The sequence below is a fragment of the Botryllus schlosseri genome, chromosome 8 (genome assembly GCF_051294905.1).
Source record: "Botryllus schlosseri isolate E-star chromosome 8, Bs_hap1, whole genome shotgun sequence".
Classification (NCBI taxonomy): Eukaryota; Metazoa; Chordata; class Ascidiacea; order Stolidobranchia; family Styelidae; genus Botryllus; species Botryllus schlosseri.
Window position 1 is genome coordinate 521,574 of NC_137243.1, and position 16,177 is coordinate 537,750.

Sequence of the window (16,177 nt, forward strand, 5' to 3'; positions counted from 1 at the left end):
TTTCCGAAGTATCCCAGTGGCATCTCTGGTTGCACAAGCGTGTATTTGATCCTACACAGCATTCAAAAGTTCACGTTCACACATAACAAAAGCGATCGTATTCCGTGAACAGCGAGCAACGTACGCTTCTTGAAGCTTGCACAGATCACGATAAAATGTATGAAACACCAAAGTATGGAAATGTCGTTCCATACCATAGATTCAAATCTACCATTCCATACCATACTTGCATTGTTCCATATTCCATACCAAAATATCGATCCATACCATACCATACCATGCCCTGCTTAACAGAACCTCTGCATATGGAGAAACCCGAATCGCTATATAATAGTAATGAACCGGCTTTAATATATCTGATACACATAGGTATATCCAGTGGTGGCCCTACGAACGGGGGGGGGGGGGGGGGCGGTCCAGACTTACCGGCGGGGCTCCCTATAAGTATCTATCCGTAACTTCTGGACGTAACCAGACCCCCATTTCGCATCGGTTATTATCTATCTTTCACCACCGCAATGGTTTGCCCAGGTGCTGGATTCGGCCATGTCTATTTTGCATGTGTGCAAGGATAGACTACACCAAAACTAAGTAATTCTACCGCATGCAGAGACGTGTTGATTATTGGGATACGGGACTTTTCTAACAAATGCAGTGATTTGATGATGATTGACACATCTGTACGGAATCATATTCTTGCTCGGTACACGGATTTCCATGTTTATTCGTCATTATCCTTGAAAAAAGCGCAAAATCCAAATAGAGGGGGGCCCCTCGACCAGGGGGGGGGGGCGGGCGACCGCCCACCTCGCCCACCCCAAAAGCCACCACTGGGTATATCGTCCTTAAAGCTACTCTTTTATCAGTTTATATTACCGTATTTAACCGGCCATAACCCTAATTTTGCTAATTCCATTGTTCGCTAATAAAGGTGTTGCTTGAGTAGAACCCTATGATCCTATATTACCGGTATGTAATATATTATTGTGTAGGCTTGATAATTGAGTATTCAAACAAAAGATACGGGGATGGACTTTCAATCATTTGAATGGTCCGGCTCGCGACCAATCAGATGGTTTGAATCCGGCCCACGACCCAATTTGAGTTTGACACCCCTGATTTACTGTATCTCGGTCGAATTTTGCCCAATATTGAACCTAATTTCTAAAAAAAGAGGACATTTGGGCGTCCTCTGAGGACACTTTAAAAAAATAGGTCAAATCCTCTCAAAGTAGCAAGTATGGTAACCCTACTACTACTTGATCGCTTGATTGATAAATCCGCAGGTTCACCATAAATCCAAATTTCATGACTCGACTTTTACGCTTCGGACCCAAGTCCCTAGATTTTCATTTGTCCTTCAAGGACCCTTGGAACTTAGTCTGCGGCCGCCTGAATGGTTCACGTACCGTAACTTGGGAATTTTTCTTTACACACTTGTTTTGTCGCTTCATACAAACCCTTTTGCATACTTGTTGACATATTTATCGTAAACTTGCATAAAAATCGATATTTTGAAGCCTCATTTTTGACATTTTCAAAATTTTATTTTGGGCAGTTTTGGCACCTAGTTTACGAAAGGCCAAAAATAGCAATGCATGGTGGTAATGTTACACCATGCTGCGAATTAACTGATGGCAACGCGTTGAAATGTTCCTACCACAGAGCGTTTGATTGCTCGCTCCCCTCACGTCATTCAGATGAGGTAGGTCATTGAAAAGCATGACATCATACTCGGTTCCGTGTTTACATGCATCTTTTTTATACACGCGTTATAGAACTCGTGATTAAAAGCAAAAATAGCAGACACGATATACGAAACAGTGATATTATGGTCGTACTATACATGGGTTACAGAAAAATGTGCACCGTATCAACTTGAAAGCAGCAACTTGCCGTGTTGAATTGAATAAAAGCTACCACAATGGAAGCAGTGGGACAGTTTCGTGCTATCTGGAAAAATTGGTTCAATAATTGTAAGGGATAGTAGGCATGAACAAAATAAAAACTCGCGTTACCCAGTGCTGATTTTATTGGTAAAATATCATGACTGATTTTTTAGGCTGCATTATTCTGCTGATTCGTTTTCACCGGGTTGTCTTGAAAACGTGTTGGGAACCACAAACTTGTTACGCAAGATATGGAATGCACCTTTTGTGATTGAGAAGTAGGAAATAACATACAAAACAGTGAACTTTTTAGTAGTCTATACGAGGGTCAGAGAAAACCAGATGTGGCACTCAAGTAGAAGTAGTGCCATTAATTTCTATCCAAATACAAGTAGAAGTAGCCTTTTTCAAAGACATGTCAAAACTACTTCAAGTGTTAGTATAAAATGAAAGGTCTGAAAAGTGATGAAAGGTCTGAAAAGTGATAAGTTTGAAAAAGTGGTTTTGGTCTGGGGTGGGTTTGCATACTTGTAGCAGGGCATTTGGAAATTGGTGCAAACTTTGAAACTTTATTCAGTTACCGAACACACGGGCTATTTGAGGCAGTTTTATGAAAATTTCGCCCGTAAAAGTGACAAATCAAAGGTGTACAACTGTATATAGTGAGTAGTCATGCTTGAAAATTGTTGAAGTGGCAGTAGTCGGAAAGCCAACGTACTTTGTCACTGATCCGCTCTGAAAAAAGTGTGCACTGTAGCAGCAAGTCGATTTTATCATCATTACACAAAATGATAATTATTTTACGGGTTTCAGTTGGATTTTGACGGACAGGACAGCACCGTTATAGAACTTGTGACTGGAAAGTAGGAAGTAGCAGACACAAAATACGGAACAGTGAATAGGGTTGTACTATACACGCGTCGGAGAAAAATGTGTGCCACAGAAACTTAAAAGCAGCAATTCATCACAAGCAAAGCCGTTAACAATCCCGTTTACGACCCAAATTCTCAATTTGCACGTGTGCTTTTTGCGTGAATTATTCAGATTAAACCAAAAATCAAGAGAATCTTGAGTTATTGCACGCGATTTTTTGCAGACATCCTAAAAACAAACAGGTTTTAATCTGATTTTTCTTTGAAAGTGCGATTTTTGCGTGACCCTCCACAGACATCCGATAGGAATGCCATATTGTGATCGCTAGGAAACAACAGACACGATAGACAGGAACAGCGATTAGGGTGGTGAGAGAAAAATGTGCGCCACAACAACTTAGAAGCACCAATTCACCACGAGCAGAGTCGATCACAATCCCTTTTAGGATCCGCACTTTTGATTTGCTTTGAAAAGTGCGATTTATCAAAATCCTAAAACGAGCGACTTTTCCATGATTTTCTACATATATCTTAAAAACGAGCCTTCATTCCCAGTTTCAGTCTGATTTCCGCCGGTCATCCTCAATCCCCGATTCGACGTTGAATTCCTCCATTACCACTCGGCGGACATCGTTCATCTCGATCGTTTCTTTGTGTTGATACGGTCGAGGATGATTGTAGGGAGGAGGGTGATTCCCCACAAACATGGAGGGGGGAGGGGCCAGAGGAGCCTCGACAATAGGAGACGAGTCGAACATAGGAGGAGACTCGGGCAGAGTTTGCAAATCGACCAGAATCGCATCATTGGTCGTTTCCAATGAATCTGATTGGTGATCGGACGAACCATCCTCAACTCCTGTAGCATGGTCAGTCGCGGTGTCTAATAGAGCTCGACCTTCCGTAATCTCCGTAGCAATTTCTTTTTCCTGACGGATCAACGACGATGTTTCGTTTCCTCTCTTTTCAGAACGACTCGAAGAATCTTCAGCGATATAAGCATCCGAATGACTCGGAGAATTAGTAGCACTAGATTTGCTGACTCGACGAAACGTGACTTCGTTATCTGTGTTTCTGGCTTTTTCAACTCGTGATAACGCAGCTCGATTTGTTAGATTGTGATGGCTCGGCAGTTTTGACTTGCTGTTATCTTTGCCGAGACGCGTGCAGTCCACGGGTTGTGCTCCGTAAGCTCCGGCGGAAGTTAGGAACGAACTCGAGTACTCGGCATCCGTGCTCGGTTTGGACTGACGCAGCCATGGAGATGGAGATTCTTCCTTGCTCGGCCTGAGATAACATTTGCAGTTACTCTCACATGTGTGACGACAAGCGACAATCTCATAAGAACTGGAACTCATTCAAAACAATGCGACGCAAATTCGACATCAAAATTTAACTTATGCTGAGGAATCTATCAAAATCAGCCTTTTTTAAATCAAAATCCCAAATGAATTATGGTTAACACGTCTCAAATGACATGTCGACAAGTCCGAATCCGATAATATTACAAATCGTATATCCCACGCCCAAATTACAATTACAAATCAAAATCCCGTCCCATTATTTGGTTTTCACCCAAAACAAATCTCTGCACAAGACCTGCGCTGCCAAGGCGATCCCGTTTCTCGATCTGGTTTTCTCGCAGATTCGTCATTCTTGACAGTTTCGTGTGAAGGCGGCTTCCACGATCTCGGTTCTTTGTTGCCTTTTTCGGCCGGTGCCAAAAATCCAGATATCTACCAAACAATGACAGTATGTCACGTTTCATATCGACTGCAGTCCGACATGCTACGTCATGTGACAGTGATTTTTGTCCCAACTCATTTTTTCATGACATGTTATGTAAACGTGTATTTTGCACAGTGTTGGGATGACTCGAGTCACTTTTTTCGTATGACTTGTCTTGACTCGAGTCACTTTGCTAAAATGACTTGACTCGGCGTATCAGAGATGTGGATTGACTCGTGACTTGGAGCAAAATTCACGAGTCAATTTCAAGTCATCAAGTAATCGGTGTCGATAAAAATCACTGGATCTTGCATATTTTCGGATCGGCGAAACGCTGGTGTAACCCGTGAGAGCGACCAATCATTCAATGATCGCGCGTTTTGCTGGGCCTCCATTGTTCTCTCAAAAATAAATTGACTGCAAACGAACTGATCGAACTTACAGCTTACGTTGTCGTGAACTAGTATAGTCAAGTAATTTAATAGCAAAATATCCATTTCTGTTCTCTGTTCTTACCTTAACCAAATCTCTTGTTTTATTGAAATTGAATTTAAATATAGTTTATATCGACCTCAAATATGGGCGCAGGCTCGAATTGTATAATATGCTATCCAATTACTCTATTAGTTTCGCAGTTCTACGTATATGTGAGTGATACAGAGCCTTCCTGCGTGTATATTCAACTCCGTATTCACTCATCGGTTCAAAATCATTGACCACTCAATCTGTATTTCAGACAGCTAGCAAAATGTAATGACATAATCATGCCTCATACTTCGAAAAGGCAGCTTGCATTGAATGGTGACTTGACTCGTGACTTGACTTGACTCGACTTGACTCGGGTCACCTCCAAACATTGAATGACTTGGCTTGACTCGAGCCACCTTTAAAAATCGATTGACTTGACTTGACTCGAGTCAAAATGTGACTCGAAATGACTGGTGACTCGAAGGCAGTGACTTGATCCCAGCACTAATTTTGCATCACCGATACTTCTCAAATGACTGCCCTTCTTAGTTTTTCTGAATTACTAATGAAAATAACATATTTCAATAGTGTTGCTTAAATAGCATAGACCGAATAGGAATCAAAATAGTAACGAATAAAATATGTCGGGTAGGTTGAACCTAAATTTAGCTTTCATTTGATATCGTGCTGTGCAATTTTGATAGGATGTACAGACAATATTGCAATTTCAAATAAATTTCAGTATTGGCCACTACAGGCAAAAAATATTGACAAGTTTCTCGGTCTATAGCTGCCAGATGCCTTTTTACTTTACGCCATGTCACAGGTTGGCTATTAAAAAAATGCTCTTGAAGTGTTGAAAATACATCTCATACTAGATGGATTGAACATCGGCTGGATACGTTGGGGTTATTGGTGACGGTGAATCTGATATCGCACGCAAAAATTGGATTCTCACGCGAGGGTCGCTAAAATGATTGTCTTCAAAAAGTTCGTCGCTGTACGGGTTGACATGTTCGTTATATTCGTTCATTGGAAATGCGTCGCCATCTTGCTGCGATTTGCTGTCGGAGTCCCGATATAACTGCAAAAAAACGAGGGTGGTCAACTGGTCATTTTCGCACAGGTGCTCAAAGATGCCAATGTTACTGCTCAAGTAGAAGTACAATTTGCGGCGTACATTTCTACTCGATTACGAGTCCAATAAAAGATTTCGAAGGATTGTCAAAATTATTTCAAGTGGAAAATCAAAGCCTGGAAAGTACTCATGTTTAGAAAAGTAGTTTGCATACCTCTAGCAGTATTGATTTTGTCAATGTTTCTCATATGTAGTACAGATAGCTAATTTAGTCCACATATGTCATTGAATAGAATTAGTTTTGTTTGGTGATGAAATTACATTATTTTTGAACAAGGGGTTCATATCAGGGTCATAAGGTCCCGAGTCACAAGTCAATTTGACTTGAATAGTTTCGACTCGAGTCAAGAGTCAGGGGTCATTTTCAATTCACAACCGAGTCAAGTCCGAGTCCAAGTCAGCGAGTAACGGGCCGGGTCCGTGATACCTCCAAATTAGAAAAATGCTTGATAACCTAATTTGTATTTTTTTTAATTATAAAAATCATGAAGCAGTTCCGCTTTATCATAACTGCTAAAACTTTAGGACTCACATAAACAGACTGGCCGTCTGAGATGAAATATTCTGCTGTGCAAACTCAATTTAAATTGATCAATTTCCAATAGCCTATTGATACAAACATATTACAGTTTTGGAAAAAAAATGTTCGCTAAAATCCATTTTGTCCTGCGATAAACATAACCACTATTCCAGAATAACTTCCAGATGAGCTGCCAGATATAATGACTAGGCCTGACGCTAAATGTTCATTAGAAATCGGTTTCTCGATTTTGGTGGCATATATGTTACAATGATACTCAAAGATGTCGTCCGATGCGTTATCATTACATTTGACAGCACCTATCTTAGTGGAAATATATTTTCGGTACTCGTTCATATCAAATCGACAATGCATATTTTCCGCACACGACCGCGTTTTTCAAGAAATTCAGCTACAGAATTTGTTTCGAAATTAGAAAGATCTTTTCATGTTCTACAGAATAATATGTTATTTTTAAGAAAAGTTATGTTGTTGCTGTTCAACGCTAGCTTGCATGAGACAGGTGAAGGTTGCACGATAATTACCGTAATTTTCCAAGTATAGTACGCCCCCATGTATAATACGCACCCTTAAAATAGCATGCAAATTCTGGGAAAAAGCCTGTACCCATGCATAGTACGCACCCTGCATTCGCAGTACATGAATAGCTGTGTTTTAGTACGCGATGTTGTTCTGTTTTGCGATGTCACTGTCGAACAATCATGACATAACCATCGATTATCATTATGCAATTAACGGCATTGTCTCTAAACAATAGTACAGAGCAGCCAAGCCTGCGAGGCTGGCGACGCGATAGTTCGGGCCAGCGACACGTCTCGCGCACGAGGCCTATTACAGATGCGATTGCTAATCATTATACAAGTAACGGTATTGCCTCTATACGATAGTAGATAGCAGCCAAAGCCTGCGAGGCCGGCGACGCGACATCTTGCACACGAGGTCATATGCGATTGCTCAGGCCAACGGTTATGTCGTGCACACCACGCCTGTTGGAGGTGCGACTGATTACGCAAGCGATAATATTTTGTGCACATGGCCTGTCGATGAATTATCAAAGATTGCCGCGCGCGTTCAGCAATCAATGACCTAATTTCGCTCGCGTGCAAACGGCAAACCAACTCAGCAGGAGATTGCCTGCTGTGCAGATGACTCTCGTTAATTGGCAACACACTTTTTGCTAATTGGTAGCGCTTAACACTGATAATACAATTACTGGGCACATGGCTGAAAGTGATGCGCGATTGGGAACAAACATGAAGAAAGGTGTGATTACAAGTTTTTTATCAAAGGAGATTTTTTTCAAGCGTGTTGTTCCCATGCATAATACGCACCCCCGATTTTAGGGCAAAAAATCGTGAAAATTTTGCGGACTATTCATGGAAAATTACGGTAATCTATTTTTGAACTATAACTTGGTGTGTGTGTGGGGTCAATATCGAGTCAGGTTCAAATAACTTCTGTGAAACTCTTGCACTATAATATATACTTTTATTCACTCTTTTATTTAGTTTCTGGACCTATTTTACAATCATTGATCCTTTCATACGAGACTTGAATAAGTCATATAGAGCTTCGAGTCCTATCACTTGATAGAGCAATACGCAATGACTCGAGTACAATTCGAGTCAATACACAGATTGACGCAAGTCAAGTCGGGTCAATGAAAAACTGTGACTCCAGCCGAGTCATTATAACCCTGATTCATACGGACTATATCAGGGCCAGTCATGGGCATGACTGGGCTGATCAAAAGTGGTTGTTAGCCGACAAAAGATTGTAAATAATTCAACGTAATATGAATATACAAATTGAAATTAGTACTGCACCTGTCGTGTCAATATAGCTGCCAAAATTGGTGCTACTCACATAAAAGAATGGGTAATCAAGTAAGGCTGTGTAAAATCGAGTATATGTATACTGCGTTATTCGACTCTGAATTGAGTAATAGGGTTCGAGTCAAGTATTCAAGTATGACTCATAATGACGTCACAACAGTGTGAATTGATGTGTACAGTTCAGTTATGTGCCTTTCATGCGACCACAAGAATATAACGCCAGTTCTGCATCACATTAAAGATGCCTACATTAACGATACTCAAGTAGAATAACGAAATATTTTCTGGTAGGGCCAAAATTTTTGCCGACATTGATGCTACTCAAGTAGAATGCTTGGTAAGATCGTCAAAACAGATGCACCCGTTCGTCGGCTATGCCTGCTTTCAAAATTGTAGGACCCATCTACTTGATAAAAGCAAAATGACACGACACATCGGTAGAATCTTCGAAGATTTACCCGTTGATAAAAATTTCACTCATTGAGCCAGGCAAAGACTACCTTCTACTTTCAAGAGTGTATGAAGTTAGCGGCGTGGCCTGAATATGCTCAAGTAGAAGTGGAAGTGGCACGAAATTATTACCACTCGAGTAATCAGCACAAGTCGGCAACACGTACCTGAGAGTAGGCTACTCTAATAAAGTACAAGTACCAACCACCTTTAAAAATTCACCACATTCACCTGAATATGCGCGGTCTGTGACTTGAACTGATCTGGGTTGCATTGCAGTAACGACACGGCCAGACTGCAGTCGTTTCGAAGCCTCTCCTGTACAAGATGTTCAGATTACAAATGGCACCACAAGCAGGCTTGTTCAAATTGCCAATCTAGCCAGTTGACGGTCATCTAACCACTGGTTTTTGAACAGTTATATATAGCAGGGCCGGCCAACCTTTTTGGGCCAAGGGCCACATGGGATTTGCAAACCATTGCGCGGGCCACGTGAATGCTGATGACCTTTTTTAGTCGCCCAATAGGAGCAGACCGGATTAGGTAACGATGAAAATAAGACTCATACGGACCAGAATCGATAATAATTATGTCATGAAAAGTGAGCGTGAAAAGTCCATTAACAACCTAATCGCGCCAAGAGCAAAAACTTTTCAAAGTTTATGAATGAGTTCGGCCAATACTAATGTCACTTGCATATATCGCATCTGTATACCGCTGGGCTCATTTGTAAAGGACAGGATTATTCGGCGCTTAGACGTATGAATATCTAAGATTTCGGCGAATATCAGCCTATCAAGATTTCATCGCCGACCATCTTTCTGCGAGTGCAGACGCGAAGTCGAATGTTGGACGACACGGTCTTTCGTCATTGCGAATATAGTCAGACTCAATTCAGTAAATTGGGCGAATTTTGAATTTTCAGCAGGGGGCACTAAAAGCAACAAAATAGGTGACAATAAATCACGCAAAGTGTTAAGAACAATATCATCAATAAAATACCAGGAAATATTTTACTTTATGGTCATATACATACGAAGATGCACGGAAAATGAGGCTGGTCCCTGGCGTATACGCCAATGCGGCGGAACTGATATCCCTAATTCTGCGGTCAGGCGACTCAAATTCTTAATTGGCCTTGTTCACAAGTTCACAGTAAATTACCTGGGTAATTTATTATTTGATATTTTATCTAATTCAGAGAATTATCTCACAGGCCACCCCTGAGTTATAGTTATAGTTGCAGATCATGAATAGTGCGCAGTTCTAGTTGCTAGTTTTGCGAAATGATTAGTTGTATTTCTAGTAGCGAGTTTTGAAAGCGACTAGTTTTGGCAGCTAGTTTTAAAATGTGAATGCTTCTAGTTCTACTTGACACTTTTGGAAAGTGAGTAGTTCTAGTTGCAAGTTATGAAAAGTGATTAGTCGTATCGGGGCATTTTGGAAATCTGCCGTTTGCACAAGTCCACAATGTGACAACCAAATCACTTGCATTTTCCTCGTTCAATTTCTTGATCGTGCTGTGAGCTTGGTTGAGTTTCTCGACCACTTCCTTCACAGAAAGACCGAGACGTTGCCTCTCTTTTTCCAGGTCTGACACCTGCTCATTGTAAGTAAAGTTGCAACACAATAATCACAGAAAGTAGAGATTACACATTAGGGCTGTTCAAAAAATAACTTTTCCTACAGATTTCACTGGCTACTTGATAAAATTGTTATGTTGGTTAAAAAAACGATGCACACCAAATTTGGCTCCATTCTAACCAGTAGAAGCGAAGTTATTGCAGTAAACAAATTTCTAATTCCATGATTTTATAATAAATAATTAAGAGTTAGTCACCGTAAATACTATTTTATTCAAATCCAAATATTTCTACTGCAATAACTTCGCTTCTAGTGGTTGGAATTGAGCCAGATTTGGTTTGCATCATCTCTACTGACATGCTGACAGCTTAACAATTTCTGGGGTCGGCAGAAAAATTTTGGAATTATATTTTTTTTGTTTTTTAATGATAAATTCAAAACTTTCTTCTGCACGAATCTCGCTTCTACTGGCTGGAATGGAACCAAAGTTAGTGTACAGCGTTTTATTAACAAACCTAACAATTTTATCAAGTGGCCAGTGAAATCTGAAGGGAAAGTTTTTTTTAACAGCCCTACTACACATGGATAGCCAACGGGAGAATGTGCTTCTTAATTTCAACTGGAAGATCAATAAGCCGGAGATAATCAAATGTGAATCACGTAGGCTTCCATGACAAAATTTATAATCATTGAATTTACTCCACCAAAACAAAGTAAATAGATTATAATCTAATAAAAATACTAGTACCGCAATAACCTACTTCTTGATCTTTGCCTTACTTAAAATCCGTTTAACTTTTAGATTTATTAATATTTTACAATAACAATATTAAAAAGTGTACAAGCCACAATATGTGTTTCATGTTGAACAGTCCAATGACACCAGGAAAGCTAAAGGTTGAAAAAATAGGGGGGGGCACATTCAAGTCACCAGAGTTTGGTGTAAACGACCGTAACATCTACTTGCCTTCAATATTCTTTGCTCCAGATCATAATTGACATTTTGCAGAGTTGTATAACTTTCTCGGATGCTGAAATACATGAACGATGCATATTGGTGTTGACCCACAAAAATATTGCGCGGACTAGTCGACAAATGCAGTGTATTCTTGTGACTGCAATCTCACCACCTTACAGTCTCGGAGCCAAAATGAAACAGCTATCAACGAATTCTCCTTGACACAAGCTTTTATATGAAACCTTATTTGCCCAAATATTTTATAGGGTTTGAACAACTTGTGGTCTAAATCGTGGCTGATTTTGCGCCATTGACAAAATTTTGCCTCAATTTAACCGTTACCGTTAGAGACCATCAGATAAGCTACTTAGAATTCCAGGTGCCAAATCTCAACTGTAATCAAACATCTAGTTAAACCTTGAATATTACATTGATAACACCTGAACTCATCAAAACCGTAATAAGCAGAAAATTGTCAATTTTCAAAATCATGTAACCCCTCATCCCGAAATTCAATTTTCATAAATAGAGTTCATTCTGTGTGAAATTAGCTTATTTATGCCTGTACAAATTTCAGATTTCAGACTGTGCCGTTAATAACATCAAAAGTCTAAATTTAGAATGGCTCCAGCTTCAATGTCACGCTATTCGACTAGTCGTATTGATTATTGAATATTGCATTAATAAAATCGGAATTAGGCAGCCCCAGATGAGCAGAAAATCGTCAATTTTGAAAGTGACGTAAAAGGTCAATTTTCATCAATGAAAATTCAATTGGAATTAGCACACCTATGCATGCACGAAATTTCAGGACATGTCAAAATGTGCGGGTATTCATAGTTTGGAATGGCCCTATTATTATATATGATTTGGCGTGTTTACTGCTGTCAATCACGCTAGATGTCCAAAACAAATACCTACACAATGTAAAATAAATGTTGAAAAATAAAACCGAAAATTTAAAGAGTCGGGTTCAATATCAACTGACCGTTTAAGAGCTTCGTTGCTTCTGTCGAGTTTATTTTTAGTCATCTCAAGTTGCGACGAAAAGTATTCCCTACTCTGGTCGTATTCTACTTCCATCGTTTCCAGTTTTCTTTCAGCGTTCACAACACGTTCGCGTAGCTCGGCATTCTCTCTCTCAAGAGACCTGGAAAGAGATGAATCAAACATCGACGGACCCCTTCTTGGACAGTCGCAAGATTTTCAAAATCTGCAATCAACTGGAGCTAGAACTGCTCAAAAATCAGTACACTACAAAAAAAATTAGACAAATTTGGTCTCAAATTTAAGATATGAGGATGATTTGGTCTCATTTTCAGCAATTTTGGTCTCACTGATGAATTGAGGTCTTAAAATTGAGACCGATTCAGCTTTTCAAGACCATATGTAATTGTCACAATTATTTGGTCTTAAAAATAAGACCAATTAAGCGCATCAAGACCAGTAAAACGCATCTTATAAGACATATTGTGCTTATTAAGACAATTTTTGCTGTGTCAGTATTTTTGGTCTTAAAATTGAGACCGATTCAGCTTTTTAAGACCATATATAATTGTCACAACTATTTGGTCATAAAAATAAGACCAATAAAACGCATCTTATAAGACATATTGTGCTTGTTACGACAGTTTTTGCTGTGTCAGTATTTTTGGTCTTGTTTTTAAGACAAATTTCGCTAATCAAGAAACGACATGATTTGTGGTCTTAAAAATGAGACCTGAAAGTTGACATGGGCCAGGAGCATTAAGACATAACTAACTTATTGAGACAGTTTTTGATGTGTCAGTATTTTTTGTCTTGTTGTTAAGACAAATTTCGCTAATCAAGAAACGACATGATTTGTGGTCTTAAAAATGAGACCTGAAAGTAGACATGGGCCAGGAGCTTTAAGACATAACTAACTTATTGAGACAGTTTTTGATGTGTCAGTATTTTTTGTCTTGTTGTTAAGACAAATTTCGCTAATCAAGAAACGACATGATTTGTGGTCTTAAAAATGAGACCGGAAAGTTGACATGGGCCAGGAGCTCTAAGACATAACTAGCTTATTGAGACGGTTTATGATGCCTCAGTTTTTTTGGTCTTGTTTTTAAGACGAATTTTGCTAATCAAGAAACATCATGGTCCGTAGTCTTATAAATCAGAATGGTAAATTGTCATGAGCCCGGAACACAAGACGTAATTAGCTTTCTTTGACAAATTTTGATCCATCAAAGGTCATTGCAAATACAATCTAGCGGTGACTTGAGAGCGGAGAGCCAAAACGTATTTGGTGGTGCCATGTTTGTCCATTTCTCGTTGGTAACATGTCACACTTCAAATAAGTCAAATACAGGATGCATTTTCGCCAGAACAAAAATTCAAAGTACCGTACCTTGTCACTTTTCACTGACACAATGGTGTTGGCACGTCGCACCCACCACAAATACTATTATATACTCAGACTACACTATATATTGTTTGGAGGATTGTATGCAAATTGGTAAGTGTTATATACAATAATAATGTTATATGAGACAAACGAGGAATATATGATAAAAGAGATTTACAACAAAACTTGCAACTCAATAAGGAAACGACTAGCACACCGAAACGATATACCACAGGACTTGAAAGACCTTCAAAACAGATTATCATCGGGCCCAGCGAGTGCATAACATATCCGCTAAATAATCAAAAAACATATCCGTTACAAGTTGGAAAAAAAAAATAACAAGACGAACACAAAACCCGCAGACCGGAGGACGCCTCTAAAACAGATGTGGAGAGGGGACTACGATGGCCTGGGCTTTCGGCGAGCCGCAAAAAAAAAAAAAAAAATGTTATATAATGGGTAGGCTATATAATGAACTGCAAGTCCAGGTATATTATGCTTCCCTTCATGCAGCACCTAACACTGACATGAATACCCACAGCTCGCGTGGGCGATAATGGTCTTATTTTCGAGCAATTTCAGTCTTAATTTTAAGACGAAAAATCGTTGTTAAGACCGATCAGTCTTTAAGACCGATTGGTCTTTAAGACATTTTTTTTCTAAAAAGTAACTTTAGACATTTTTTTTCTAAAAAGTAACTTTAAGACCATAAGACCAAATTTGTCTTATAGTTTTTGTAGTGTAGCTACTCTACTTGACTGCTAACTGACTAGACTGGTAGTTTGTACATCGACTTTATTCACTTTTAATCTAGAGTGGAATCGGTGGCAACGGCACATGAGCATTTACATCTGTGATCTGATCACGCCGATTAAAGGATCATGCACACGTCACAAAGCGATACCAGAGCCCAGCTCCAAAACAAGGCGCTTGCGCTTTACAATGAACGCAAGCAAGCGTGGCATTTGCGCAGCAACGAATATACGGCGTAACCCTAGTCCGACGTATACCAGGTCTATTTTAGAACAATGTGTCATTTAGTAAGCAATTCTGTATTGAATCAGAGAGATACACTACAAAAAAAAATTAGACAAGTTTGGTCTCAATGTCTCAAATCGATTTTTTAGCAGAAAAAGTCTTAAAGACAAATTAGTCTTACCAAGTACTTTATGTCTCAAAAGTAAGCCAGAAATTGATCGAAAATGGTAGCAGTGCCTTGGGGGCATCCTTTTCAATGTTAGGGGTCTGAGCGGAGGAGGGGAAGGATGAGAGAGACCAGAAATTGCAGTGTTGAGATGATCCTGTACTAAGTTTACAAGGTATTCACTAGATATAGTTATCAAGGTACATGCCACTTACTACTCACGTATACCATTCAGATCAATATATATATGGTTGTCTGAGTCGAAAATAGCATTTATGGTGAGTGGGTGGTAAAATGAGACCAAATCAACCTCATTTCTTAAATTTGAGACCAAATTTGTCTAATTTTGAGACCAAATTGTCTAATTTTTTTTTGTAGTGTAAAGGTTTCCGTCACACGAATGAAAATTACCAAACAGAGAAATATGGCTGTCACGCACAACGTTGTCGAAAGCAACCACCGATTCCAGTCTGGCTTTTAATGACTATAATACGATATTTCTCATTATTGACTTATTTTAGGCTGTTGTCTTTGATACTAATACTAACTATATTTTAAGGCATCCTGGTTGCTGTTTGATGGATTGGCGGATTGCATAAATTAGATTTTAGAAAATGAAAAAATAGTTATAAGCAAATGAATGGCACTCACCCCGTTGTTCTTGTGGAAGAATGAAATTGTCCTTGCTTTTGTGCCATGTATTCCTTCAAATAAAAATAAAATCAGCATTCCTAGCACCTAGTACTCGAAAACAAAGATTACCGAGGCCTTCCTGTATGGCCGTACAGACGATCCTGTGCCCTGAGCTGCCATACTTCAAAAGTACACCCGCCTCGAACTGTTTATTTAGCTCAGTGTGCGATGTGCGATCAACAACAAAACAAAAAATGTTCGTAAACCACTGTGACTCACGTGAGGTTCCTCAATTTTCTGTATGTCGACTAGATCGATTATATCACGATTGCTTAGTAATCCCGTCATCCCCCTAGAAAACAAAATAACTAATCATCAGATTATATTTTCATCAATTAGCATTTTTTCTGAATTTGAAGTTAGAATCGGATTGGGATTGGACGCGGATTTGAATATCTAGAAAAAATTATAATATACGCAAGGCAGGAATGGATTGAAATTTATCTTTTACAACCAACAATTATCTTGACATAGGGAATAAGGAATAAGATAACTTAACATAG

General features: G+C 39.3%; 1 protein-coding gene and 1 long non-coding RNA gene across 2 annotated transcripts; one reads left to right on the top strand and one right to left on the bottom strand.

Moving 5' to 3' along the window:
* Positions 1–1,738: 1,738 nt before the first annotated feature.
* LOC145444586 (uncharacterized) lies at positions 1,739–15,890 on the bottom strand. The gene is made up of 9 exons (XM_080322594.1): positions 15,744–15,890; positions 15,633–15,685; positions 12,449–12,610; positions 11,470–11,533; positions 10,411–10,518; positions 9,150–9,236; positions 5,913–6,038; positions 4,358–4,494; positions 1,739–4,045 (listed from the first exon to the last, which is right to left on the bottom strand). Exons 1-9 carry the CDS (start codon positions 15,792–15,794, stop codon positions 3,319–3,321), a joined length of 1,515 nt encoding a protein of 504 aa, XP_080178720.1. The 5' UTR covers positions 15,795–15,890; the 3' UTR covers positions 1,739–3,318.
* LOC145444642 (uncharacterized) lies at positions 7,401–8,321 on the top strand. Its single transcript, XR_013916735.1, has 2 exons — positions 7,401–7,572; positions 7,691–8,321. It is a non-coding gene; the product is annotated as an uncharacterized LOC145444642 (long non-coding RNA).
* Positions 15,891–16,177: the final 287 nt, after the last annotated feature.

What these genes read in the sequence shown, in the direction of transcription:
- LOC145444586 (XM_080322594.1), bottom strand. Translation starts at nt 15,794, where the DNA reads ATGGCAGCTCAGGGCACAGGATCGTCTGTACGGCCATACAGGAAGGCC. An exon ending in AGCAACGAAGCTCTTAAACG is followed by an intron (nt 11,534 to 12,448) that starts GTCAGTTGATAT and finishes CATGTATTTCAG; the next exon opens with CATCCGAGAAAGTTATACAA. An exon ending in TGGAGCAAAGAATATTGAAG is followed by an intron (nt 10,519 to 11,469) that starts GCAAGTAGATGT and finishes TACAATGAGCAG; the next exon opens with GTGTCAGACCTGGAAAAAGA.